Below are 23,092 nucleotides of genomic sequence, written 5' to 3' on the forward strand. Positions count from 1 at the left end.
AGGGGTGTAAAATTAATCTATTATTAGCTTAGTTCAATTGACATCGCTTTTATTTTAAAAATATACTTATATACATTCATAGTCACTGGAGCAGTTCAACTCTGTATAGTCTTTACGTACATAGAACAAAGAAACTCAAGGCATTTGTTAATTATACAAGACTATATTTACATGCATTTGAGGTACTGGGAGGTTCTGATAACTGAATGGACCCCCATTGTTCTTTGGCAGAAAGACTTCAGACAGTGGTCTTTTCCCATTGTACCTCGGCGTGGTCTGCTCCAGGCTTTAGTGCGTCCCTCAGCACATAGTCCTTAACCTTGAAATATGCCAGTCTGCAATACTCATTCAAGGTAAACTCATTGCTATGGAAGACCAACAAGTTTCAGGAAGACCAAACAGCAAATTTCACCAAGTTAATGGTTCTCAGGCACAGTCAATATTTGTCTCGGTGTGTGTCCTGGTGAACTGACAGTAGGAACAGAATCCTGCATCACAGTGTTGCTCAGAATGAAGCTCGACAAAAACTATTGCATTTCTCACCAGATTTCCTGTTTGTAAAGATGCATTCCAGTCACTACCCTCTCCACAGCCACTTTGAGGGCAGCATGCAGTGGCAGAGACGGATGGGGTGTATGTGAAGGATCTCACAGGCAGTGTCTTTCTCATGACCAGCCAAGCGTTGTCTTGGTGATTGTTGGAAAATTCTGCCAACTGACTTTGACAGTCTACTCGGGGAACAATCTGACAGAATCCACCCTCTCCTTTCCCTATTGGGTCTCAAGGGCACTATATTTCAACTACTCCCTGATGGACTGGGGGTCAAAGATGTATTTCTTAGCAAATTTCTCCACAAAAGACAGGTGATATGGATTGGTCCAACTACTTGGAGCGAGGTCAGACACATCCTTTGCAACAGCAGGGATAGGTAGAACCTCAAAACATAGTGACACTTGGTGTTTGTGTACCGAGAGGCTATGCACATACAGACAAAGATGAACATCAGGATGAGGGCGGCATTGGGTATATTCTTCCTCCTCTTATCGAGAGTTTTATGCATGGTACCTTGTGGACACGGTCCATCTTAGATCTCCCAATGGAATGGAAGATGCCTCAGCTGGCACTGTTGCAGGTTCTGGGAATGGGTCATTGCAAATTTTGATGGAATTAGACAGGAGCTTGCAGGGGTTGATTGGAGTAGTTTGTTTGCAGGCAAAGGGACCTTTAAGATAGCTAGAGTTCAAGGTCTATTTGTTCCTGTGAGGGTGAACGGCAAGGTTGGCAGGAATAGAGAACCCTGGATGTCAAGAGATATTGAGGCTTTGACCAGAAAAAAGAAGGTGACATGGCTCAGGTATAGGCAGCTGGGATCAAAGGAATCCCTGGAGCTATATAGGGATTACAGGAGTTTACTGAAGAAGGAAATCAGGAGGGCGAAAAGGGTGCATGTGATAGCCTTGGCTGAGAAGATGAGGATGAATCCAAAGAGGTTCTTTCAGTATATTAAAGGAAAATGAATAACTAGAGAGAGAATAGGATTCCTCAAGGACCAAAGTGGACATGTATGTGTAGAACTGCAGGAGATGGGTGAGGTGCTCAAGAATATTTCTCCTCTGTGTTTATTGTGAAGATATGAAGACTTGGGAACTTGGAGAAGTTGGTAGTGATATCTTGGGGACCATCCATATCACAGTCGAGGAGATGTTGGATGTATTAGAATGTATGAAGGTGGATAAATCTCCTGACTCTGACCAGATATATCCAAGAACACCGCTAGAGGCTAGAGAAGAAATTACAGGGGCCCTGGCTGAAACCTTTGCATCATTGTTAGCTACGTGTGAAATCCTGGAGGACTGGAGGGTAGCGAATGTTGTGCCTTTATTCAAGAAGGGCTGCAAAAAAAACCTTGGGACCTATTGGCCAGTAAGCCTAACATCTATGGTAGGTAAGTTACTTGAGAAGATTCTGAGAGATATGGTATATATGCATTTAGAAAGACAGGGTTTGATTAGGCATAGTCAGCATAGCTTTGTGCGTGGGAGATCATGCCTATCAAATTTGTTAAAGTTATTTGAGGAAGTGACCAGGAATGTTGACGAGGGCAAGCTGGTAGACGTCATCCATATGGATTTCAGTAAGGCCTTTGATAAGGTTCCACATGGAAGGCTGCTATGAAAAGTTACATTGCATGGATTCCAGGGGGAATTGGCAAATTGGATGCACAATTGGCTTGATGATAGGAAGCAGAGGGTAATAGTGGAAGGATACTTGTTGTACTGGAGGCCTGTGACTAGTGGAGTGCCTCAGGGGTCCGTGCTAGTCCCATTGCTGTTTGGTATCTATATCAATGTTTTGAATGAGAATGTCCAAGACATGATTAGTAAGTTTGCAGATGACACTAAAATAGGAATATCGTGGACAGTCAGGAAGGTTCTCAGAAATTGCAGCAGGACCTTGATCAGGGGAGGTGGACCAAGAAATGGCAAATGGAGTTTAATATAGATAAGTGTGAGGTCTTGTAGTTTGGAAAGTCAAATCAAGGTAGGAGTTTCGTGGTGAATGGTAGAGCCTTAAGGAGTGGAGTGGAACAGAGGGATTTTGGAGTTCAGGCTCACAGGTGGAGTCACAGGTAGATAGAGCAGTGAATCAAGCTTTTGGAACACTGACCTTCATCATTCAGGGCATGCAGTATAGAAGTTATGTTGCAGTTATACAGGACGTTGGTGAGGCTGCACTTGGAATATTGTGTTCAGTTTTGGTCACGTTGTTATAAGAAGGACATTATTAAACTGGAAAGAATGCAGAAGAAATTTGCAAGGATGTAACCAGGATTCAACAGTCTGAGGTATAGGATGAGTTCAGATAAGCTAGGACATTTTTCTTTAGAGCATGGGAGACTGAAGGGGGATATTATGGAAATGTATAAGATCATGAGAGGCATGGATAGGGTGAATGCACTCAGTCTTTTTCCCAAGGCTGGGGAATCAAGGACTAGAGGGCATCAGTTTAAGGTTAGAAGGGAAAGAATAAAAGAGGATCTGGGGGGCAACATTTTTATACAAAGGGTGGTATGCATATGGAATGAGCTGCAAGTGGAAGTGGTTGAGACATGTATATTAACAACTTTTAAAAGACGTTTAGACTAATACATGAATAGGTAAGGTTTAGAAGTATATGGGTTAAGTGCAGGGAAATGGGGTTAGTGTTGCTGGACATTTTGGTCAGCATGGACCAGTTTGGACCCTAGGGCCTGTCTCGGTGCTGTAGGACGCTGTGACTCTATGAGCTTTACCATGTCCACCAACAGAGAAAGTGCCTCACAACTGATGACCAGGTTTTTGCCCACAATGGAGAGGGAGTGCTGTTTCCAAATGCCCAATTTCTGCCTCTACTTGACAATATACTCCTCTCAAGTTTTTACGCATAGCTTGACTTCTCTGAATCATATTCCCAACACCTTCAGGTAATCTGATCTGACTGTGTAAAGAATTGAGAATCAGTCAGCCCTGTTTCTAAAGAACATGGCCTTGTTCTAGTCTCAATTTACATTGGCTCCTGAGGCCAGTTTGATCAGGTTGCAGATGCTCATGGGTCTGTGTACTGACAGCAGAACCGAGCAGAAAATGGTGATGTCATCCATGTGCAGGGAGGCTTTGATCTGTTGGACTCCACTGCCTGGAATAGTCAACCTTCTCAGGCTCACATCCTTCCTGATGAATTCTGTAAAAGGTTCTGTGCAACACACAAAGAAGGCAGCCTTGCCTGACTCCAGATTTGAATGGAGCCATTCATTGAGACTGCACTAACGATGTTGATGTAGAGTAGTGGGGTCCAATTGCAGAGTCCCTTCCCAAAGCCCATTTTGGAGAGCATGTCCCACATATAGGTGTGCAACATCAGGTCAGAGACCTTCTCCTCGTCCAAGCTGATGAGGCAGCCATCCATCCCCTGCCTGGCATGTAGGCAACCATATCACTGAGGAGCACAAGTCTCTCAGAGATCGTCCTGCCCGGTATAGCACAGGTTTGTTCAGGGTGAATCACCAATTCCAGAGGCAGCACTGCTACCTGGTCGAAAGATGCACCCCCTGGATTTGAATACATAATCTGTGTTAGTTTGTCCGATATACCACTTCAACTATTCCAATTTTCTCTGCTTGGATCTAGGACATTATTAAACCATTAGCTTTAGTACAACACTCAGTAGTGTACATACGAAGGTTTGCATTTCCATTACCTCTTCAAATATTTGTAGAATAGATTTTGTTTGTGATGTGTGAGCTGTACTATGTTAACAAGCATGTTATAATACATCATGACAACTGCACAGCTAGATTTCAGCCCCCAATAAAGAGAAATTATTTGAAATTTCTTCCGTAGGAAAATGATAATGGCTTACATAGTATGTTTATTTTCTGACAGCATGATAATTTCTTTTGCAGACATGGGGAGAAGGAAATTGAGACGACTATGGATCCTAACCATAAAAATAGATGCAACATCAGATTTCTGGAAATGTTTTCTACAAGCAAATACACTGTGACCGTGACCGCAAAGAACGCACTGGGATCCAACTCTTCATCCATCTCATTCAATGAAAATACTATAGGTGATTTTTGACAACTGAAAATGCTAAGTGAGGCTTTAATGTGAATGTTAAGACAATTTTACAATGGTGCTAGTTTGTTACGGATCACATGAAATAACATCCATGTGCGAGCTGTGTTTATAACAATAAAACTGACTCATTTCTGATTGTAGAATTAACCACCCATGAAAATGTAGTTTGAATCTGTCATCAGGATCATGATAACATGTAAAGAAGAGGAGCTGACACACATCAGCTGTTCTTCACAATTTAAACTAAACAAAAGGGGAGGCAATGGCTGATTAGTAATTAATCCAGAGACCCAGGTAATGTTTGGGGGAGCTGGGCATGAATCCTGCCACGGCAGATGGTTGAATTTGAATTTACTTGGGAAAAGAAAGTCTAGAATTAATCATCTAAGGGTGACTGTGAATCCATTGCCAATTGTCAGAAAAGTCCATCTGGTTCACTAATGTCCTTTAGGGGAGGAAACTGCTGTGCTCACCTGGTTTGGCCTATTTGTGACTCCAGACCTACAGCAATGTGGTTGACTCTTAGGGGCAGTTAGAGATGGGCAACAAATGCTGGCCTAGAAGCCATGCCCTCATCCCATAAATGAGTTTAAAAAAACAGCACAAGAGTACCATTAGGGAGGTATACTGCTATTATAGGAGCTGATGAATGAATGCATTGAATTTATTGCCACGTGTACCCAGGCATAGTGAAAAGCTTTGTCTTGTGAGCAATACAGGCGGATCACATAGCTCTTTATATTGTTGTGAGTTCTTAATTTAACCTCGATGCACCAGGTAACAGGTAAGTAAATGTGAATTAAAAGACTTAAGAGAACACTTACTGCAAATGCTGGTGCTTACACCCCACTGTCCATGAATTTAAGACATTGCTACTGTCTTTTGCAGCTGCTCCTACTGGGAGGTCTGCTGGATTTGTATGCCACACTCTCAACATTGTGCATTATCTTCACATATCCACTGAAGCTTGTTTGCAGCTTCTCTGTGACACGCATTTTGATTTTATTGTCACACATAATCAAGTACAAAACTACAGGAGTACAGTGAAAAGTGTATAATGTCATCAAATAAGGCACTATCTTGGGTACAAGTACCTAGGTATAGAATCTTAAGAACAAGGCAGATGGAAAGAACACATTTAAAAGTTAGACATTGCCTCTGGACAAAATTTCTGCAGCTTTTCAGCTTTGATCATTAATTAAAATGTTGACTTTTTTTGTCCTGGATGTTGTTTTTTTTTAAGATTTCAATTTTATATTAAATTTCAAATACCTTTCCAATAGGCAAGCAAGAGATAAATGCAGGGTTGAATTGTATGTATGTATGTAAATTACAGTATATCAAAAACAAAACTGGAGAACTGGGCAGAAATGTGGCTAAAGCCAGAAGAAGACTGGATACTTAACATGCCAGGTTATAAAGCTTTTAGTCAAAATCGGGTGAGTAAAAACGGAGGAGATATAGCAGTCTTGGTCAAACATTCCATAACCAGTGCTGAAGACTTGTGCTGCCGAACATATCGCTTCTCTAGCCAAGCTGTTCCATTACAAGTACAACACTGACATCTAACCGACAATGTGGAAAATTGTCCAGGTATGTCCTGAACACAAAAGCAGACCAAATCCCACCCGGCCAATTACCATTCCATCGGTCTACTCTCATTCATCAGTAAAGTGATGGAAGGTGTCTTCAAGTACTATCAAGCAGAGCCTGCTCAGCAATAGCCTACTCACTGGTGCCCAGTCTGGGTTCCACCAAGGCCACTCAGCTCCTGACCTCATTCCAGTCTTGGTCCAAGCATGGACAAAAGAAATAAATTCCAAAGATGAGGGAAGAGTGACAGCCCTTGACATTGAGGCCACATTCGACCAAGTGTGGCATTAGGAGCCCTGGTAAAACTGGAATCAATGGGTATCGGGGGCAAATGCCCTGTGCGGTGTAACCTGTATGCCTTATTCTGTCCAAGTTTTTTTTTTTCACCCTATGATCTGTATGTCCTTACTGTGATCTGCCTGTACTGCTCGCAAACAAAACCTTTCACTATACTTAGGTACATGTGACAATAAATCAAATCAAATCAAAGTTGCATTGCAGAAATTTACCAAAAATCCTTAGACAGCACCTTCCTAACCCATGACCACTTCCGTCTCGGAGGACAAGGGCAACAGATATGTGGAGATACCACCAACTTCAGGTTCCCCTCCAAAACATTCATCGTGACTTGGAAATATATTGGGCAAAAGTGAGGATTGCAGATGGTGGAAATCAGAGTCTAGATTAGAGTGGTGCTGGAAAAGCACAGCAGGTCAGGCAGCATCCAAGGAGCTGCCTGCCCTGCTGTGCTTTTCCAGCACCACTCTAATCTAGACTTGGGAAATATATTGTCCAAGGCTGGACTCGAACCCAGGTCCTTGGTGCAGTGAGTTATTGTGCCGCCCCAGCTTTATGTCAGTTTGTCCCTCTTTTAACTTTATGTTTTTTGCTTTTCCCCAAAAATAAACTTTAGATAAATCTCACATCTTTGCTGTCAGTATCATATTACAGCAACATGTTGATCAACATAATTGAATGCTAATTGGGCATCTGTCTTTGAGAATTCTCACTTCATGTTTAGTATGCCAAGTTCCTTACAGATTGACTGAATATTTGGACTAACGAGGTGGAATTATTTGTTCAGATGCATTGACCTATATGAATTTGAACTGAGAAATTGACCTGGTGAGGGGGGTCAGTTTAAGTGTTTGGGGTAGGCCTCCCAGCAATCACTCAATGTTACCCCTGTCTGCCTGAGTACAGGAGCAGTCTCCGTCACCCTGCAGAAAGGTTCCTTCACTCTACAACCTAAACTCATTGAAGAGAGTGCACCTCCATCCTGAAGCATCCTGTCTCTTACTTGCTTCTCATTACAATCTGCTGCCTGCTAAAAGTTGGAAACCTTCAGATTGGGCCTCGGTTTTCAAGAACTCAAAACGACAAACTTGACTCCGGGCCAATTAAGGTGTTTGTGTGTGGGTGTGGGGAAGAAGTGGTTGGGGTGGAGGTCAGAAAGTGACTCTTTACTTCGTATGGACACTGAAATATTCCAGAGCTCCGTGTCTATTGGGGGACAATCCAGCCCATAGATTTTCCTCTGTTGATCTTAAACTCAGTAGGAATATTATGAACCAATAATTTCTCTCCAGTTTATTATGTAATCTTTTCCTTCGAAGGTCATGTTTTCACTTGTTCCCTTGCCATGCTATTGGAAATGTATTTTTTGTCTGGCAGTTGGAGCAAAATGTGTCTCCAAATATCAAGGACACTTAATTTATAATTCCCACAAGCCTGACTCCCAATTAAAAAATCTGCTGTACTCTTATTAATAACACATTTTAAATGACAAAAATTCCATACTTCCATCCCATAAGAAAACATCGCCACTCATTCATGAAGATGCTGCAAAAGTTGACTTTATTTTGCCAGTGAGACATTGTGGGATTAGAATATTCCAGTATGTTTTCAATAAGAGATCTCACCAAAGTAAACTACATTGGAAATATCAATCAGGCCATGAGGCCTTTGTTAGTTACCATAATTCGTCCAATTCCACTGCCTTTTTGGATGGTTCAGAAACATTTCTCTATGAAAAGTATCATCTTGCAATTTTTATGTTGTTTGATCTACAACCCTCATGAATATGTAGCAAAAAATACTTCAAAAAAGCAATTCAAGCTGCTTTTCCATCTGTTGGAATCCATGCTATGCTCATCCCAGGAAGGACCACTTTGTTTTAAATTTGTCTGACCAGACTTCATAGGCATTTAACAGATTATATTTCTTATGGATTTCATCCAGCAATTCAATTTAGAAGGTCTAAACCTTGTTATCTGAATGATTTGTATTCAGCTGGCAAAATACTTTATTTCCGATTAAGTTCTTGTAGGAAGTGTTAATACATTCATATCTTTGTTCTGCTTTCTGATTGTAACCCATGCTCACCTATCCACCTCATTTTTCCCATTATTGATCAGACTTCAAGAACATCAAATGACAACCATATCTCAACAAATTTTACTTGGATTTTGGCATTTACTGCAGTGTCTGTGAATATTGTCCAGGTTTTACTGCATTGTGGACATTATGTTTGACTTGATGTCATGAGATTTTGTGGAGTCCAAGATTAATGCTGAAGACTCCCCAGGCAACTCCCTCCTAACTGTAGACCTCCTGTGTTGCCACCTCTGGTGGCGTATCCTATTGGTGGTGGGATGATGATGGACATGTTGAGGATATAGTCATTCCCATAGAATCTGTATGTTAAGGACAATATCAGGCTGTTTCTTGAATATGGCTGAAAATGAGCCCTTCTTCAGGAATTCCTCATGCCCGAAACGTCGATTCTCCTGCTCCTTGGATGCTGCCTGACCTGCTGCGCTTTTCCAGCAACACATTTTCAGCTCTGATCTCCAGCATCTGCAGTCCTCACTTTCTCCTGTTTCTTGAATATGTCTCATTTGTGGCATGAACCCCAGAATTTAGCAAAGAGGACTTCCAATGGGCAACAGAGCTGTGAGTGCTGTTGTCATTTTTATTGTCTTTGTCAATAGCACATGGTCTGTCCAGTTTAATTCTTTTATCAGATTTTTTTTAGTGGCTAGATTCAATTAAGTGGATTATTTGGCGATTTCAGAGGGCAGTAAAGAGTCAACCACATTTGCTGTGGTCTGAATTACTAATCTTATAACGTAACCACTGTGCTATCATACCCTTAGATTTTCACAAACCTTTTTTAATCCAATAAATTAAGTCTCAAAATCTTTAAAGATGCGCTGTCAATTACTTGAAAGAGATCATGATCTGACTGTGTCTACCTTTGAAAGAAGGCATTAATAGCCCCAAGAGCTCAACAGCATTAGCAAAGTTCATGGTGCTTTTACAAGTCTACAGCATTCAAGATATTGAAATTCTAAATATAAAACTGACAATGTTTCATGTTACCGCTGTGGATCCTAATGGACAATCCTACACATCGCGTACTATATCTCATCCGTAACCTTTGTCTTAACTTCAATTTTTGACATCATGCACTTCCAAACATCACTTGACACGCGGGTCCTGTACATACATTTAATAAAAATAATATAATGAAATATGACATCCTCAGAATATTTCTTAAACTTTGAACAATATTTCAGCAATAGACTAACGGATTGAAGAAACATTTAAAGTCTGCTGTTAATTCAAAAAAAGTACTAGACAAATATGAAGATTTTGTATCACATGGAAATAGTTAGAATATATGGCATGTTATCTGTACATTCAACCTAATCAGTCTCATGACCATATTTATACTCCACTCAAAGTTAAAGTAGTATTAGCTGAATATCACTGGCATCTTACCAGTACCGGATGTAGGCATCCCAATAATTGATAATTAATGCATGGCATCGTTCAGTCAGATGTACTTGGATATTAATCAGGGTTATGCAAGTGGGTGGAGAAGAATTTCAGAGAAACCCCTAACTTTGAGTTGAAACTTCCGTCATTGATAAGATCCTCACCTAGAAGTCAGCTCAATTGATAGGCTTAGATACATGAACAAATATAATATCCTTTATTCTATGAGATCTGACTCAAATCCAAGTTAGACTGTTGAAGTAATAGTGTCTTCAGTCTCCCCAGTTTGAAGGGCAGACCTGAATGGAACTTAGACAAACTAAGGCAAGGGAAGGAACATAGTGTAATATTACAGTGACGTTGCATGGCCACCACTCATAAACTTAGCTGATACTAACTATTCCTTTCTTCCAATAATATATCTTAGCCCTAACTTCACTCTCGTCCTTCTTTGTAAGCCTTCCTATAATGTCTAGGTAATCCAACAAAGCTTGGACCTAACTATCATTGCCTCATATTTGAATTAAAAGGAATATCAATCTCAGATTTGAAATTCAAACCTAATGAACATCAATCACCACTTGTGGAAGAGTTGCTACCATCTTCTGTGTATAATACTACTTTCTAATTTTACTTCTAAAAGATTTGACTCTTAATTTTTTGTCTGTGCCCACTAACTTGTCCTAGACTCCCAAACTATCAGAAATAGTTCTCTCTCTCTCTCTCTCTCTCTTTCTCTGTACCTTAACTGCTTGCCTTAACATCTTGAACTTGAATCAAATTAGAATTAAGTTCTAGGGTTGACAAGGTCAGAAGTCACACAACACTAGCTTATAGTCTAATGGTTTATTTGAAATTACAAGCTTTCAGGTGTTGCTCCTTCATCAGGTCACTTCACCTGACAAAGGAGCAGTGCTCCAAAAGCTTGTGATTTCAAATAAACTTGGGGACTGTAACCTGGTGCTGTGTGCCTTCTGACCTAGATGCAGAGCTTAGAAATAAAGGGTGATTATCCTGCTGGAATTATACTACATGCCTCTCAAGTTTGTGAGGGAGAGAAAGGATTAACTACGTAGGCAAATCACAGAAAGCTGTGAGAGAAACAGGATTATAGTTGTTGGGGACTTCAACTTGGCTAATATTAACTAGGATCACCTTCATGTGAAAGGATTAGATGGGGTGAAATGTTTAGGAGTGGCAGATGGAGTTTAATTTAGATAAATGTGAGATGTTGCATTTTGGTAAGGTAAATAAGGGTAGGACTTTAAGGTCCTGGGGAGTGATGCTGGACAAAGAGACCTTGAAGTGCAGGTTCATAGTTCTCTGAAGTTAGAATCGCAGGTAGATAGGTTAGCAAAGAAGGAATTTGGTAAGCTTGCCTTTATTGGTCAGTGCATTAAGTATGTTATGTTATGGGATGTCGTGTTATGGCTGTACAGGACATTGGTTAGGCCACTTCTGGAATACTGCATTCACTTCTGGTCTCTTTGCTATAGGAAAGATGTTGTTAAACTTGAAAGGGATCAGAAAAGATTTACAAGCATGTTGCTGGGGTTGGAAGGCTTGAACCTTAGAGAGAGGCTGAATTGGCTGGAACATCAGGAGGTGAGGGGTGACCTTATCGAGGTTTATAAAATCATGAGGAGCATGGATAGGGTGAATAGCCAAGGTCTTTTTCCAGGGTAGGGGAGTCCAGAACTAGAGGGTATAAGTTTAAGGTGAGAGGGGAAAGATTTAAAAGGGACCTAAGGGCAGCTTTCCACACAGAGGGTGGTGTGTGTGAAATGAGCTGCCAGAAGATGTGGTGGAGGCTGGTACCATTACAACATTTAACAGGCATCTGGATGGGTACATGAATAGGAAGAGTTTGGAGGGAAATGGGCCAAATGCTAAATGGGAATAGATTAATTTAGGATATCTGTTTGGCATGGACAAGTTGGACAAAGGGTCTGTTCTGAGGAAAGGCCACTCAACCTGAAATGTTAACTCTGATTTCTCTCCACAGGTGCTGCCAGACTTGCTGAGCTTTTCCAACAATTTCTATTTTTTTGTCGAAGGGGTTGTTTCTGTGCTGTACAACTCTATGACTCCATGATTCTAAAGTGTATTCAGTCAAGCTGTTTGAGCCAGTGCATTGATAATCTTACAGAGATGGGGCAATACTCAACCTAATCCTAGGGAATGAAGCTGTTGAAGTTTCAGAGGGCAAGCATTTTGTGAATAGTGACCATAGCTGTAAGTTTCAAAGTCATTTTAGAAATGGATGAGGGTAGTGCAGAAGTTAAGTTTCTAAACTGGAGGAAGGCTGATTTTTAGTGTCGTTAGAGAGTATCTGGCAAACATAAACTGAGAACAGGTACTTGCACATAAGACTACCTTTGGAAAATGGAGTCTTTTAAAAAGTAATAATGTGAGAATCTGGAATGAATTTGTTCTTTGAAAAGTGAAGAACAAGTCCAACAAATCCAGAGAATCTTATATGTCAAGAGATACTGAGAGTTTAATAAAGAGAACAAGGGAAGCATATGTCAGATATAGGGCATTAAAAACAGGGAAGCCCTTCAAAAACGTAGGGAGTATAGGGTTACTTAAAAATGAAATTAAGAGAGCAAATGGGGGCACAAAGTATCTTTGTCTGCTAAGATCATGAGAAATAGAACATAGAAGAGTGCAGCACAGAACAGGCCCTTCAGCCCATGATGTTGTGCCGACCATTGATCCTCATGTATGCACCCTCAAATTTCTGTGACCATATGCATGTCCAGCAGTCTCTTAAATATCCCCAAGGACCTCGCTTCCACAACTGCTGCTGGCAACACATTCCATGCTGTCTCAACTCTCTGTGTAAAGAACCCACCTCTGACATCCCCTCTATACTTTCCTCCAACCAGCTTAAAACTATGACCCCTCATGTTAGCCATTTCTGCCCTGGGAAATAGTCTCTGGCTATCGAATCTATCTATGCCTCTCATTGTCTTGTATACCTCAATTAGGTCCCCTCTCCCCCTCCTTTTCTCCAATGGAAAAAGTTCGAACTCAGTCGACCTCTCTTCATAAGATAAGTCCAGGCAGCATCCTGGTAAACCTCCACTGAACCCTCTCCAAAGCATCCACATCTTTCCTATAATAGGGCAACCAGAACTGGACGCAGTATTCCAAGTGTGGTCTAACCAAAGTTTTATAGAGCTGCAGCAAGATCTCACAACTCTTAAACTCAATCCCCCTGTTAATGGAAGCCAAAACACCATGTGCTTTCTTAACAACCCTGTCCACTTGGGTGGCCATTTTAAGGGATCTATGTACCTGCACACCGAGATCCCTCTGTTCCTCCACACTGCCAAGAATCCTATCCTTAATCCTGTACTCAGCTTTCAAATTCGACCTTCCAAAGTGCATCACCTTGCATTTATCCAAGTTGAACTCCATCTGCCACCTCTCAGCCCATTTCTGCATCCTGTCAATGTCCCGCTGCAGCCTACAACAGCCCTCTATACTGTCAACGACACCTCCAACCTTTGTGTCATCTGCAAACTTGGATGTGAATGTAGAAGATTTCATTCGTAAGTTTTTATAAATGACATGAACATTGGAGCTGTTTTTGATAGTGAGGAGGACTGTCTCAGGCTACTGTCTGATATTGTTCAACCTGTAAATTGGGCGGAGCAATGGCAGATACAATTTAATCATAAGCGTTAAATGATGCATTTTGGGGAGGTGTAAGAGGGAAAGATATGCACAATGAATGGTAGATTCCTAGTGAGTACTGGCGAACAAAGGGACCTTGGTGTACAAGTCCATAGTTCTCTGAAGGTGTCAGCGCAGATAGGCAGGGAGGTGAAGAAGGCTTATGGGATGCTTGCCTTCATTAGCTGGGGCATAGAATGTAGGAGTGAGAAAGTTTTGTTACGATTTTATAAAACATTGGTTCGGCCATAGATGGAATACTGTGTGCAGTTCTGGTTCACCACACTATCCGAAAATGTGATTGCACTGGAGAAGGTGCAGGGGAGATTCACCAGGATGCTGCCTGGATGGAAAGTCTCCATTATGAGCAAAGACCGGATAGGCTGGGTTTGTTTTCATTGGAACAGAGGAGGCTGAGGGAGGGATCTGATTGAAGTATACAAAATTATCAGAGGCATAAAGATGAGTAGATTGTGAGTATATTTAAACTTTGCCAAATGCGCGTAAGCCCAGAGGGCATAAGTTTAAGGTGAGGGGCAAGTGGTTCCTTTTTTCACCCCAAGGGTGTTAGAAATATGGAACACACTACCTGAGAGAGTGGTGGAGGCAGGTACTCCCTCAACATTCAAGAAGCATCTGGATATGCACTTAAAATGCCAGGGAATAGTAGGATGTGGATCAAGTGCAAGTAATGGGATTAATGTGGTTTAGTGTTTGTTGGGCAGCATTGACATAGTGGACTGAGGGGCCTGTTTCTACATTGTATGACTCTAGTTCTCACTCTTGTGAATCTGTACTGAACTACTTTGAAGATCAACATATCTTTCCTAAGGTGTGGTCACTCTTTCCTTCTAATGCGATGGGTAGTGTATGTGGTTCTGATCAAGAAGTTCTAGGTTTGAGCTCTAATCTAGAACTTGATGGCTCTGAAACATGCATTTGTAAAACATGGTAACTGCAGGAGAGTCTCCTGGTCTTCTATTTTTGATATGTAGTGAAATCCTTCAAGTTATAGCCGCTAATTATAATCAAGCAATGGAAACAGATGTAAGCACATCCTTTTCTCATCCATGCTCTGCCAGGCATAAGAAAAGGGAAGGTGTGTTCTAACGAAGGCTTGAAGAGTTTGAAGGTGACATTTGACCCTTGTGATCTAGTCCACTGTGTAAAAAGACCAGCACCTCATTAGCCTTTTTGATTTTTTTCATATGTGTTCATTGCATTTTAATGATCAATAGGTGTGCATTCACTATTTTTGGGCTTTCATGTGACTAGTTTTTCTCCATTTCAGCATTTAGGAAGTACTTTGTGCTGTCTGTTTTAGGTGACGGACCTCCCAGTTTTGCCCATTTACTCAATCTATCAATAATTCTTTGTAATTTTATGCATTTTCCTGCTCACATTACCTTCTAACTCGATATCATGGCCAAAGTTTGACATGTAGCTTCCAATCCCATTATCTATGTCGTTAATAGATTTGGTAAATAGCTGAGGTCGCAACATTAGTCACATCTTGTCAATTTAAACAATTGTCCATTATTTGTACTCTGTCACTTGTCATTCATTCAATTTCTTAACCAGGCCAAACTTTTTCCTGAAATTCCATAGAGCTTTAACTGTCTCCTGTAAGGGTCTTTATCAAATGCCTTCTGGAAACTCCTAAAACTGGTATTCATAAAAGTTCCCTGTCTTTTTCAAACACTCAGTCAGGTTTGACCATCATGATCTATAACGTACAGACTGATGCTGGCTCTCTCTCTGAGCAGGTGAAGATTTTCAAGGCTTTTAGTCACCTTATCATTATTATAGACTCGAGTTATTTTCTGATTCCAGATGTTAGTCTAATTAGTCCATAATTCCCTCGTTTCCTCTCTTACATATTTTAATTCGAAGACTAGCATTCACAATTTTCCAATCTAAAGGAATGGTTCCAGAATCAAGAGAACTTCTAATCTCATAGTTTAGGCCATCAATGTCCTCACCCACTTTATTTAAATCCCTAGAATGAGAGCCAGTGATCCTGGGAATGTATCCACCCTTGCTGTTTTTCCTACCTTTCTCATTTGTAAGTGTTCAAAAGTTATTTCATGTAGAACATCAATAACCAAGAGAGAGAAGAGAAGAAGCCTAAATGATTGCAGATGAGCTGTCAAGCACAGAAACAAAAGCAGCAAGACAGTGTACTAACTCAGTGAGCTAACCGTTCCCACCAGTGGGCAATCTCAATCTTATTCCTAGAGTTTATGAACCCAGAGACCTTAAGTGGGTATGATTCAGCAAAAGTTAGTACTCAATTGGGTTTTACAGTCTCAATTGCTATATAGAAAGGAAAAAGAAATCATACTAATATGGTTGGGTCTATTTGCATGCATGAACTAATCATTGAGGAGTTGATAAAAGCTGTGAAAAAAAATGTGCAGAAAATGGGAAGATGTTCTATTTCAAAGGCCCTCACTTTTGAAGCTGAAAAGTGCCAAATCCACCTCTACTTTCCCTGGAAAAGCAGTGTCTCAAAGATTTGAATAGGTTAGGCAAGCTGTTTCACACTGCTACAATGTAGTTGCTACTAGAATGTTACTTTCTGCTAATAGAATGCTTTCATCAGTCCAGAAAGATATTCTATCTACAATGCGATTGAGTGGCATTGTGTATGCAGTTCAGTGCTGGTGCAGTGCCAGGTATGTGGGCCATATGTCACATCAATTGAATTGAATTTCCAGCTGAAACCATTCTTTTTCCTTACTGCTGGGCAAATTCTTGCAATGTGCCATGTGTAGATCTACTACCCATTTCAGGATAGGTTCCAAGGCAAGGTGAGTAATTCTCTCCTTTATAATCTAAGGATGGGAGTTGGCTTGTGTCCCTATTAGCCCCTGTAATCAGTCAGCTTAAGAGAAATAAGGCATATCTGGGAAATGATCTTAATTACTTACTTTCCTGTGGTATGGTCCCCATTGGGACAGAATATTTTTTGAGGCCACATTTATTCTGTGAAGGAAAAGCATACATGTATCCAAAATGAAGTAGCTATGTCCTGTTTACTTTCCCATCCTTCTATATAAATTTGCTTACCCATGTTGACAGATAACCCTTAACTTTGTCATTTCTTGTGGCCTTTGTACTTGATTGGTCTCAATAACATCTCTGACCATTTCCTAGTCACACATATTTTCCTTAATCTTTTACCTTTCTGCATGCATCTAACCACCCCCAAAATCAAATCAACTGTTCCAAAGTAGCATTTAGAACTGCACTTTCAAATTTCCAGCTTCTAGCCTTTGTTGGAACTTCAATTTATCATGATAATACTGGAGTTGTTAACCTGTTCTGACTTATCTGTTCCTTTACTTCCTTTGTCACTGACAAAACCTTTCCTTTCTTCTATCTTGGTCATGCAACACTGGCTTGCCCATAATCAAGGTCAGAACTTTATCAAACTTTTTTGAGCCTCTTCATCTCCTGTTAAAACTACATTAAGGCAGGACCACCTGCACACCAAAGGGAATCCCTCTCCTATTCTAATTTTCAATCTTGATGACACTCTGCATTTATTGGCCTTGCTGATCCTCTAAGATTTTATCCACTCTAAAATACCTTTTATTTTGTGTTTGTTCAGCTCAAAAGGGGAGGCAATGGCCTCGTAGTATTTTCACTAGACCTTTTGAGTATTCATTCCTGCGATGCGGGTGTCAGTGGCGAAGCCAACATTTATTGCCCATTTACTTGTTGGTAATTATTGATTCAAGCAATGTAAAGATGTTGACGAGCTCCCATTGTGAGCTGCTGATGTTGATGCAAGGTGGGGTCTCTGCATCCAGACACTGTTTGTCACTCCAATCTCCTTGTAATCTGGGGAACCAATGTACAGACTGTAAACATCAGAATGCGAAAAGCTTCCCTATCAACCAAATAACCTCTTTTGACCATGTGGTGGCCATGTTGGTGGGGGAACAGTAGTAAGATTTGCAGTTTATGTAGAAATGAAAAAAATGACGACGGAGAAGGTTACAACAAACTATTAGGAATTGATGAGAACAAAAATTTTCATTTTATGTCATTTAAAATTGCTTCACTTCTCAGCGGTGACATTGAATTGAACTTTTTTAAAACATCATGTAATCACGTCTTAAATTTAAAAAAAAGTACTATTGAGCTGATTTTGTTTTCTCTTTCTAGTGAAACCAGACCCTCCAGAGATAATTGAAGTCAATACGATTCCTGACTCCCCTCGCAAACTGGAAGTTAAATGGAGGAATCCATTAACATGGCCGGAGCCAGATTCAATTCCCCTGAAGTACTTCCTGAGGTATAAACCAGTTATTCTGGATGACTGGCAACATGTGAGTGCGTCTTGTCTCTTATTTCAGCTGCAATGAGTAAAATGTTTTTTTTCCTCTTACCCTCACGTCATTTGATGATTTTATTTTAGACAAAAGAAATGTTCCAGATCTTCGGGGATCTGCATTAGAGAGGGAGCACCTGACACTGACTGTGATTTAATCTAATTTCCCACTTCAGTTAGATTCTTTGCACTCCATTGCCTACTCGAGCTGCAATGAGTGGAGTTAGGCAGTCAAGTGTTGAGCATGATTCCAGACAAGCTGCACTGTTTTCACTGTTTAAGGTCTACTTTCAATTCATTGACTTACATTGTTTTAAAAGGACCTGTCAATATCCTCCATTGATATTGCTAACTCCTCCTGCTCACCTTCCCCTCCACCCCCAATATAGCTCAAAGCCATCCCCCACAGCCCTCTACCCACCCAGTGGGTGCCATAGTTTTCACCCACCTCCATGTCACGAGGGAAACGAACATCATCAGGAGTGCTGCTGCTGACCTTGTGCTCTGATGCTTCAGCTGAATTACTCAGAGTTATGCTCCTGAGCGGACTTTACATCTGTTTTGAAAAATTCTTAGTAAATTTGTGTATAAATCAAACTAAATTTAGGGCCAATGACTTGTGTACCCGTAGTTCTGCCTATCTGACCCACTGTTGTAAGAATCATGCGTCAGTCTGAGCAGAGTAAAACCAGACATCAGAAATTTAATCTTCCTGCATGGGTACTGTGGATGTTGAACATCTTGAGATCTCGGCACACCTCAGTGATATAACTCACACTGTCCCCCATTGGAAAATTTGGGCAATTGTTTTTAGTGCACAAAAGTAGATGTTAGAAGTAAACAAGGAAATTATTCATATAGGAGTGGATTGATGATTAAACTTTCTGCACTAGGACAATCCTGGAGAAAGTAATGCAGAGTGAGCAGTTGGCATAACCATGTCAATCAAGTACTTTATACTTATAATAGAAACACAGATCTCTGAAGCAACTCACCAGGTCTGGTAGCATCTGTGGAGAGAAAGCAGAGTTAACATTTCGAGTCTTATATGACTTTTTCAGAACTGAAGAAGGATTACTGAACTTGAAATGTTAACTTTGCTTTCTCTCCCACAGATCAAAGTCTTCAAGATATTAACTGGAAAAGACAGCGTTGATAAATCTAAATCATTTCCACTGGTTGGAGATTCTAGAACGAAGGGAAACAGTCTAAAAATTAGGACCAGACTACTCAGCAGAGATTTTAGGAAGCACTTCTACACATAGAGTATAATAGACTTTTGGAAATCTCTTCCACAGACAGCAGTTGATGCTTGATAAGTTATTAATTTAAAATCAGGCCGCAATTGGAATAGTGCATGCAATTCTGGTCTCCTTCCAATTGGAAAGATGTTATGAAACTCGAAAGGGTTCAGAAAAGATTTACAAGGATGTTGCCAGGATTGGGGGATTTGAGCCATAGGGAGAGGCTGAACAGGCTGGGGCCATTTTCCCTGGAGTGTCGGAGGCTGAGGGGTGACCTTATAGAGGTTTACAAAATTATGAGGGGCATGGATAGGATAAATAGACAAAGTCTTTTCCCTGGGGTGGGGAAGTCCAAAATTAGAGGGCATAGGTTTAGGGTCAGAGGGGAAAGATAGAAAAGAGACCTAAGGGGCAACTTTTTCACACAGAGGATGGTACATGTATGGAATGAGCTACCGGAGGAAGTGGTGGAGGCTGGTACAATTGCAACATTAAAAAGGCACTTGGATGGGTATATGAATAGGAAAGGTTTGGAGGGATATAGGCCAAGTGCTGGCAAGTGGGACTAGATTGGGTTGGGATATGTGGTTGGTATGGACAGGTTGGACTGAAGGGTGTGTTTCCATGCTGTACATCATTACGACTCTATGACTCTAATCCGAGATAGATAAACTTCTGTAAAGCAAAAATACTAAGGGATATAGGCCAAAGGTCAGTATATGGAGTTAGGCTGCAGATCAGCCATGATCTAATTGAATGATGGCACAGGTTCAAGGGGCTGAATGTCCTACTCCTGTATCTGTGTTCCTTGGCCCTGAAGGTGGAATTTACTTTACAGGGCTGTAGACAGTGGAAACCTTATTTAAAAAGGTGTAATTCTTCAGAATTTCCTAACGCCCACCTGGTTTTCATGACTTTTTTTGTTTTAAAAGGTTTTCTGTCAGAATCATAATTAGATACTTCAGCTCTGATGAAGAGTCATCTAGACTCGATGCGTTAGTTTGCTCTCTCTCTCTCTCTCTCTCTCTCTCCATGGTTGCTGCCACACCCACTGTGATCTCCAGCACCTTTTGTTTTCAGTATATTTAAATACAGCTCTGTAAGGTTTTATTGAATCCCTACAGAAATTTATCTTACAGTTCCGTTAAACCTGTTCAACAACTACAATGTTGAATGATTTAGAACTGATTAAGCATGACTAGCAACTTGGAATCTTGGGACCCCATCTTTCACTTACATTCAGTTGTGACATATTCTGGTGACTAGGCTTCCAGCTATCTTGGTCCAACTGTGTTGTCTGGAGAAGAAATGGTTGGAGTGAGGGCATGAGATAATAGGGCTCCCAAAAAGGTGAGAGGAAAATAAAATTAAAAGGACACGAGGGGCAACTATTTCACACAGAGAAAGGTTTGTATGTGGAATGAACTTCCAGAGGAAGTGGTAAATGCAGGTACACATACAACATTTTAAAAACTTTTGTATATGTACGTGCATAAGAAAGGTTTGAAGGGATACGGGCTAAGCACAGGCAAGTGGGATTTTTAGATTGGTTTGAGATTGTGGTTGGTGTGGACTGGTAGTACTGAACGGTCTGTTTCTGTGCTATATGACTCTATAACGCAAACATGCCACACATAACATCTGTGAAAATATCTGGTAGCATGATGATTAGAGCTTTGAAGCTGAGATGGCATCTTTCACTATTCTGTAATAAAAGAGGTAAAGTGGATAGTAAGGATCTAAGGGGAATGATGAAAGGACTAATAGTTATCAAGAACTGGTATTGGAATCAAGAACAGTAGTTCCAGTAAGTGTTTACTTTTGGCCAATTGGATATGCTATAATGGTTAAAATTTGAATATTAAGGAAAAGCTAAATGTCGGTACTGATTGTAATGCTGAAGTGTGTACTTAATTAATAGCCTTGGTGCGCCACTAGTTGTTCCAGTCTAGCTAACATATTCCTGACAAAGTAGAAGATTGCCACATTTACATCATGTCTACAAAAAAAGGTAGGACAATCCTAATCTGATCAACTACCTTCACATCAGTCTACGCTCCATCATCAATAAAGCTGTAGGAAAACGTTCATTGTAAAATATTTATCATTTACCTGCACATTGATATTCAGTTTAGGTTCTGTCAGCTCCAAAGGAGTAGATGGCATTATCAATGGTGACACTTGCAGTTTGCATTTTAAGTGGACCAAATGGCTCTAGGGCTCACTACAGTCTTGTTCCATATGCAGATAAGAGAGTAGAATTAGGGCTGTATATTGCCTAACTTCAGATCAGAAGGTCCAGGTTCAAGTTTCAGCTGTCCCATAGGTGTTTCATACAATGTCCAAACATGCTTTGTTTTAAAAAGCTGAAAGAGTAGGATTATAGAGGTGAGGTTAGATTGACTGACATTGACAACAATGAAACATATTATCAATCCTTAACCTAAGGAAACCTAATGAAATAGAGAAACAAAACATTTTGGAAATAGCAGGATCTGTGAAGAGAGAAATTAAGTTATTGTTTCAGGGCATGACCTGGCATTATTATCCATTAATTCAAGAATTCAAGAAAAGAATCTTTTCACTGCTGTATTCATAGCTAATGCAAAGAACAGTGGTTGTAGTTGTTGCAGAACGATCATATCAGTCCCAGAACATCACGGCAGATGACTCTCAGGGAAGTGTCTGAGACTCAGTTGCTTTATCCCTTAACATATCTTTGAAAATAGGATATTCACTGATGATTACATAGCATTCACATAATGAAGCTGACAGTACCTGCAACTGAGACCTGGTCAACGTCCAGGCTTGCGTTGATGTGTTGCACAAATATTGCTTTCTACTTAAGTATCAGGCAATGACCATCTCCAAAAAGATAAAGACAAACCAGCTCCTCTTAACATTCAGCAGCAACATTACGAACATTATGGAAATTTAAGTTGACATGAAACTTAATTCAAACCACATAAATTTTAACATTCCGAGACCAGGTCAAAGGCAAGGTAGAAATATAGGAGTAGGCCCTTCAGCCCCTCAAACTTCCTGTGTAATGCTGGATAATGGCTGACCGTCTACCTCAATACCATAATCTCATGCTATACTGGTAAAGCACCATAAAATATAGGAGTAGAGTTAGGCCCATTGAGCCAGATCCACCATTCGATCATGGCTGATATAGTTCTCAACTCCATTCTCCTGCCTTCTCCCCGTAACCCTTGATCTCCTTACTAATCAAGAACCTATCTGTCTCTGTCTTAAATCCATTCAATGATGTACCCTGTAAAGCCTTCTGTGGCAATGAGTACCACAGATTAACCATCCTTTGGCTGAAGAAATTCTTTCTCATCTCACTTCTAAAGAGTTGTCCCTTCAGTCTGAGGCCATGCCCTCAGATCCTAGTCTCTCCTACTCGTGGAATCATTTTCTCCATGTCCACTCTATCCACTCCTCTTGGAAGTTTCAATCAGATCCCATTCCCCTCATCCTTCTAAACTCTATCAAGCACAGACCCACAGTCATCACCTGCTTCTTATATAATGGCCACTATTCCAGAAAAGTCCTTTTGCAATAAGATTATTGATTAGCTCTTTCTGGTTGCATAATACTAAAGCTAAAATGCCCTGTGCCTTAGTTGACTCCTCAACATTTTAAAAACTTTTGTATATGTACGTGCATAAGAAAGGTTTGAAGGGATACGGGCTAAGCGCAGGCAAGTGGGATTTTTAGATTGGTTTGAGATTGTGGTTGGTGTGGACTGGTAGTACTGAACGGTCTGTTTCTGTGCTATATGACTCTATAACGCCTCAACAGATTTCTCCAGAAAACTA

General features: G+C 40.6%; 1 protein-coding gene across 4 annotated transcripts in view; it reads left to right on the forward strand.

The window, feature by feature from the left end:
- Positions 1-23,092, forward strand: part of cntfr (ciliary neurotrophic factor receptor) — a 375,848-nt gene that overhangs the window by 287,837 nt on the left and 64,919 nt on the right. For all 4 annotated transcript variants that reach the window (XM_072573295.1, XM_072573296.1, XM_072573298.1 and 1 more), the window contains 2 exons: positions 4,442-4,608; positions 17,856-18,019. In XM_072573295.1, coding sequence (XP_072429396.1) covers positions 4,442-4,608; positions 17,856-18,019 — 331 coding nt within the window. The remainder of the gene's footprint in view (positions 1-4,441; positions 4,609-17,855; positions 18,020-23,092) is intronic.

This window comes from Chiloscyllium punctatum, chromosome 1, assembly GCF_047496795.1.
Source record: "Chiloscyllium punctatum isolate Juve2018m chromosome 1, sChiPun1.3, whole genome shotgun sequence".
Classification (NCBI taxonomy): Eukaryota; Metazoa; Chordata; class Chondrichthyes; order Orectolobiformes; family Hemiscylliidae; genus Chiloscyllium; species Chiloscyllium punctatum.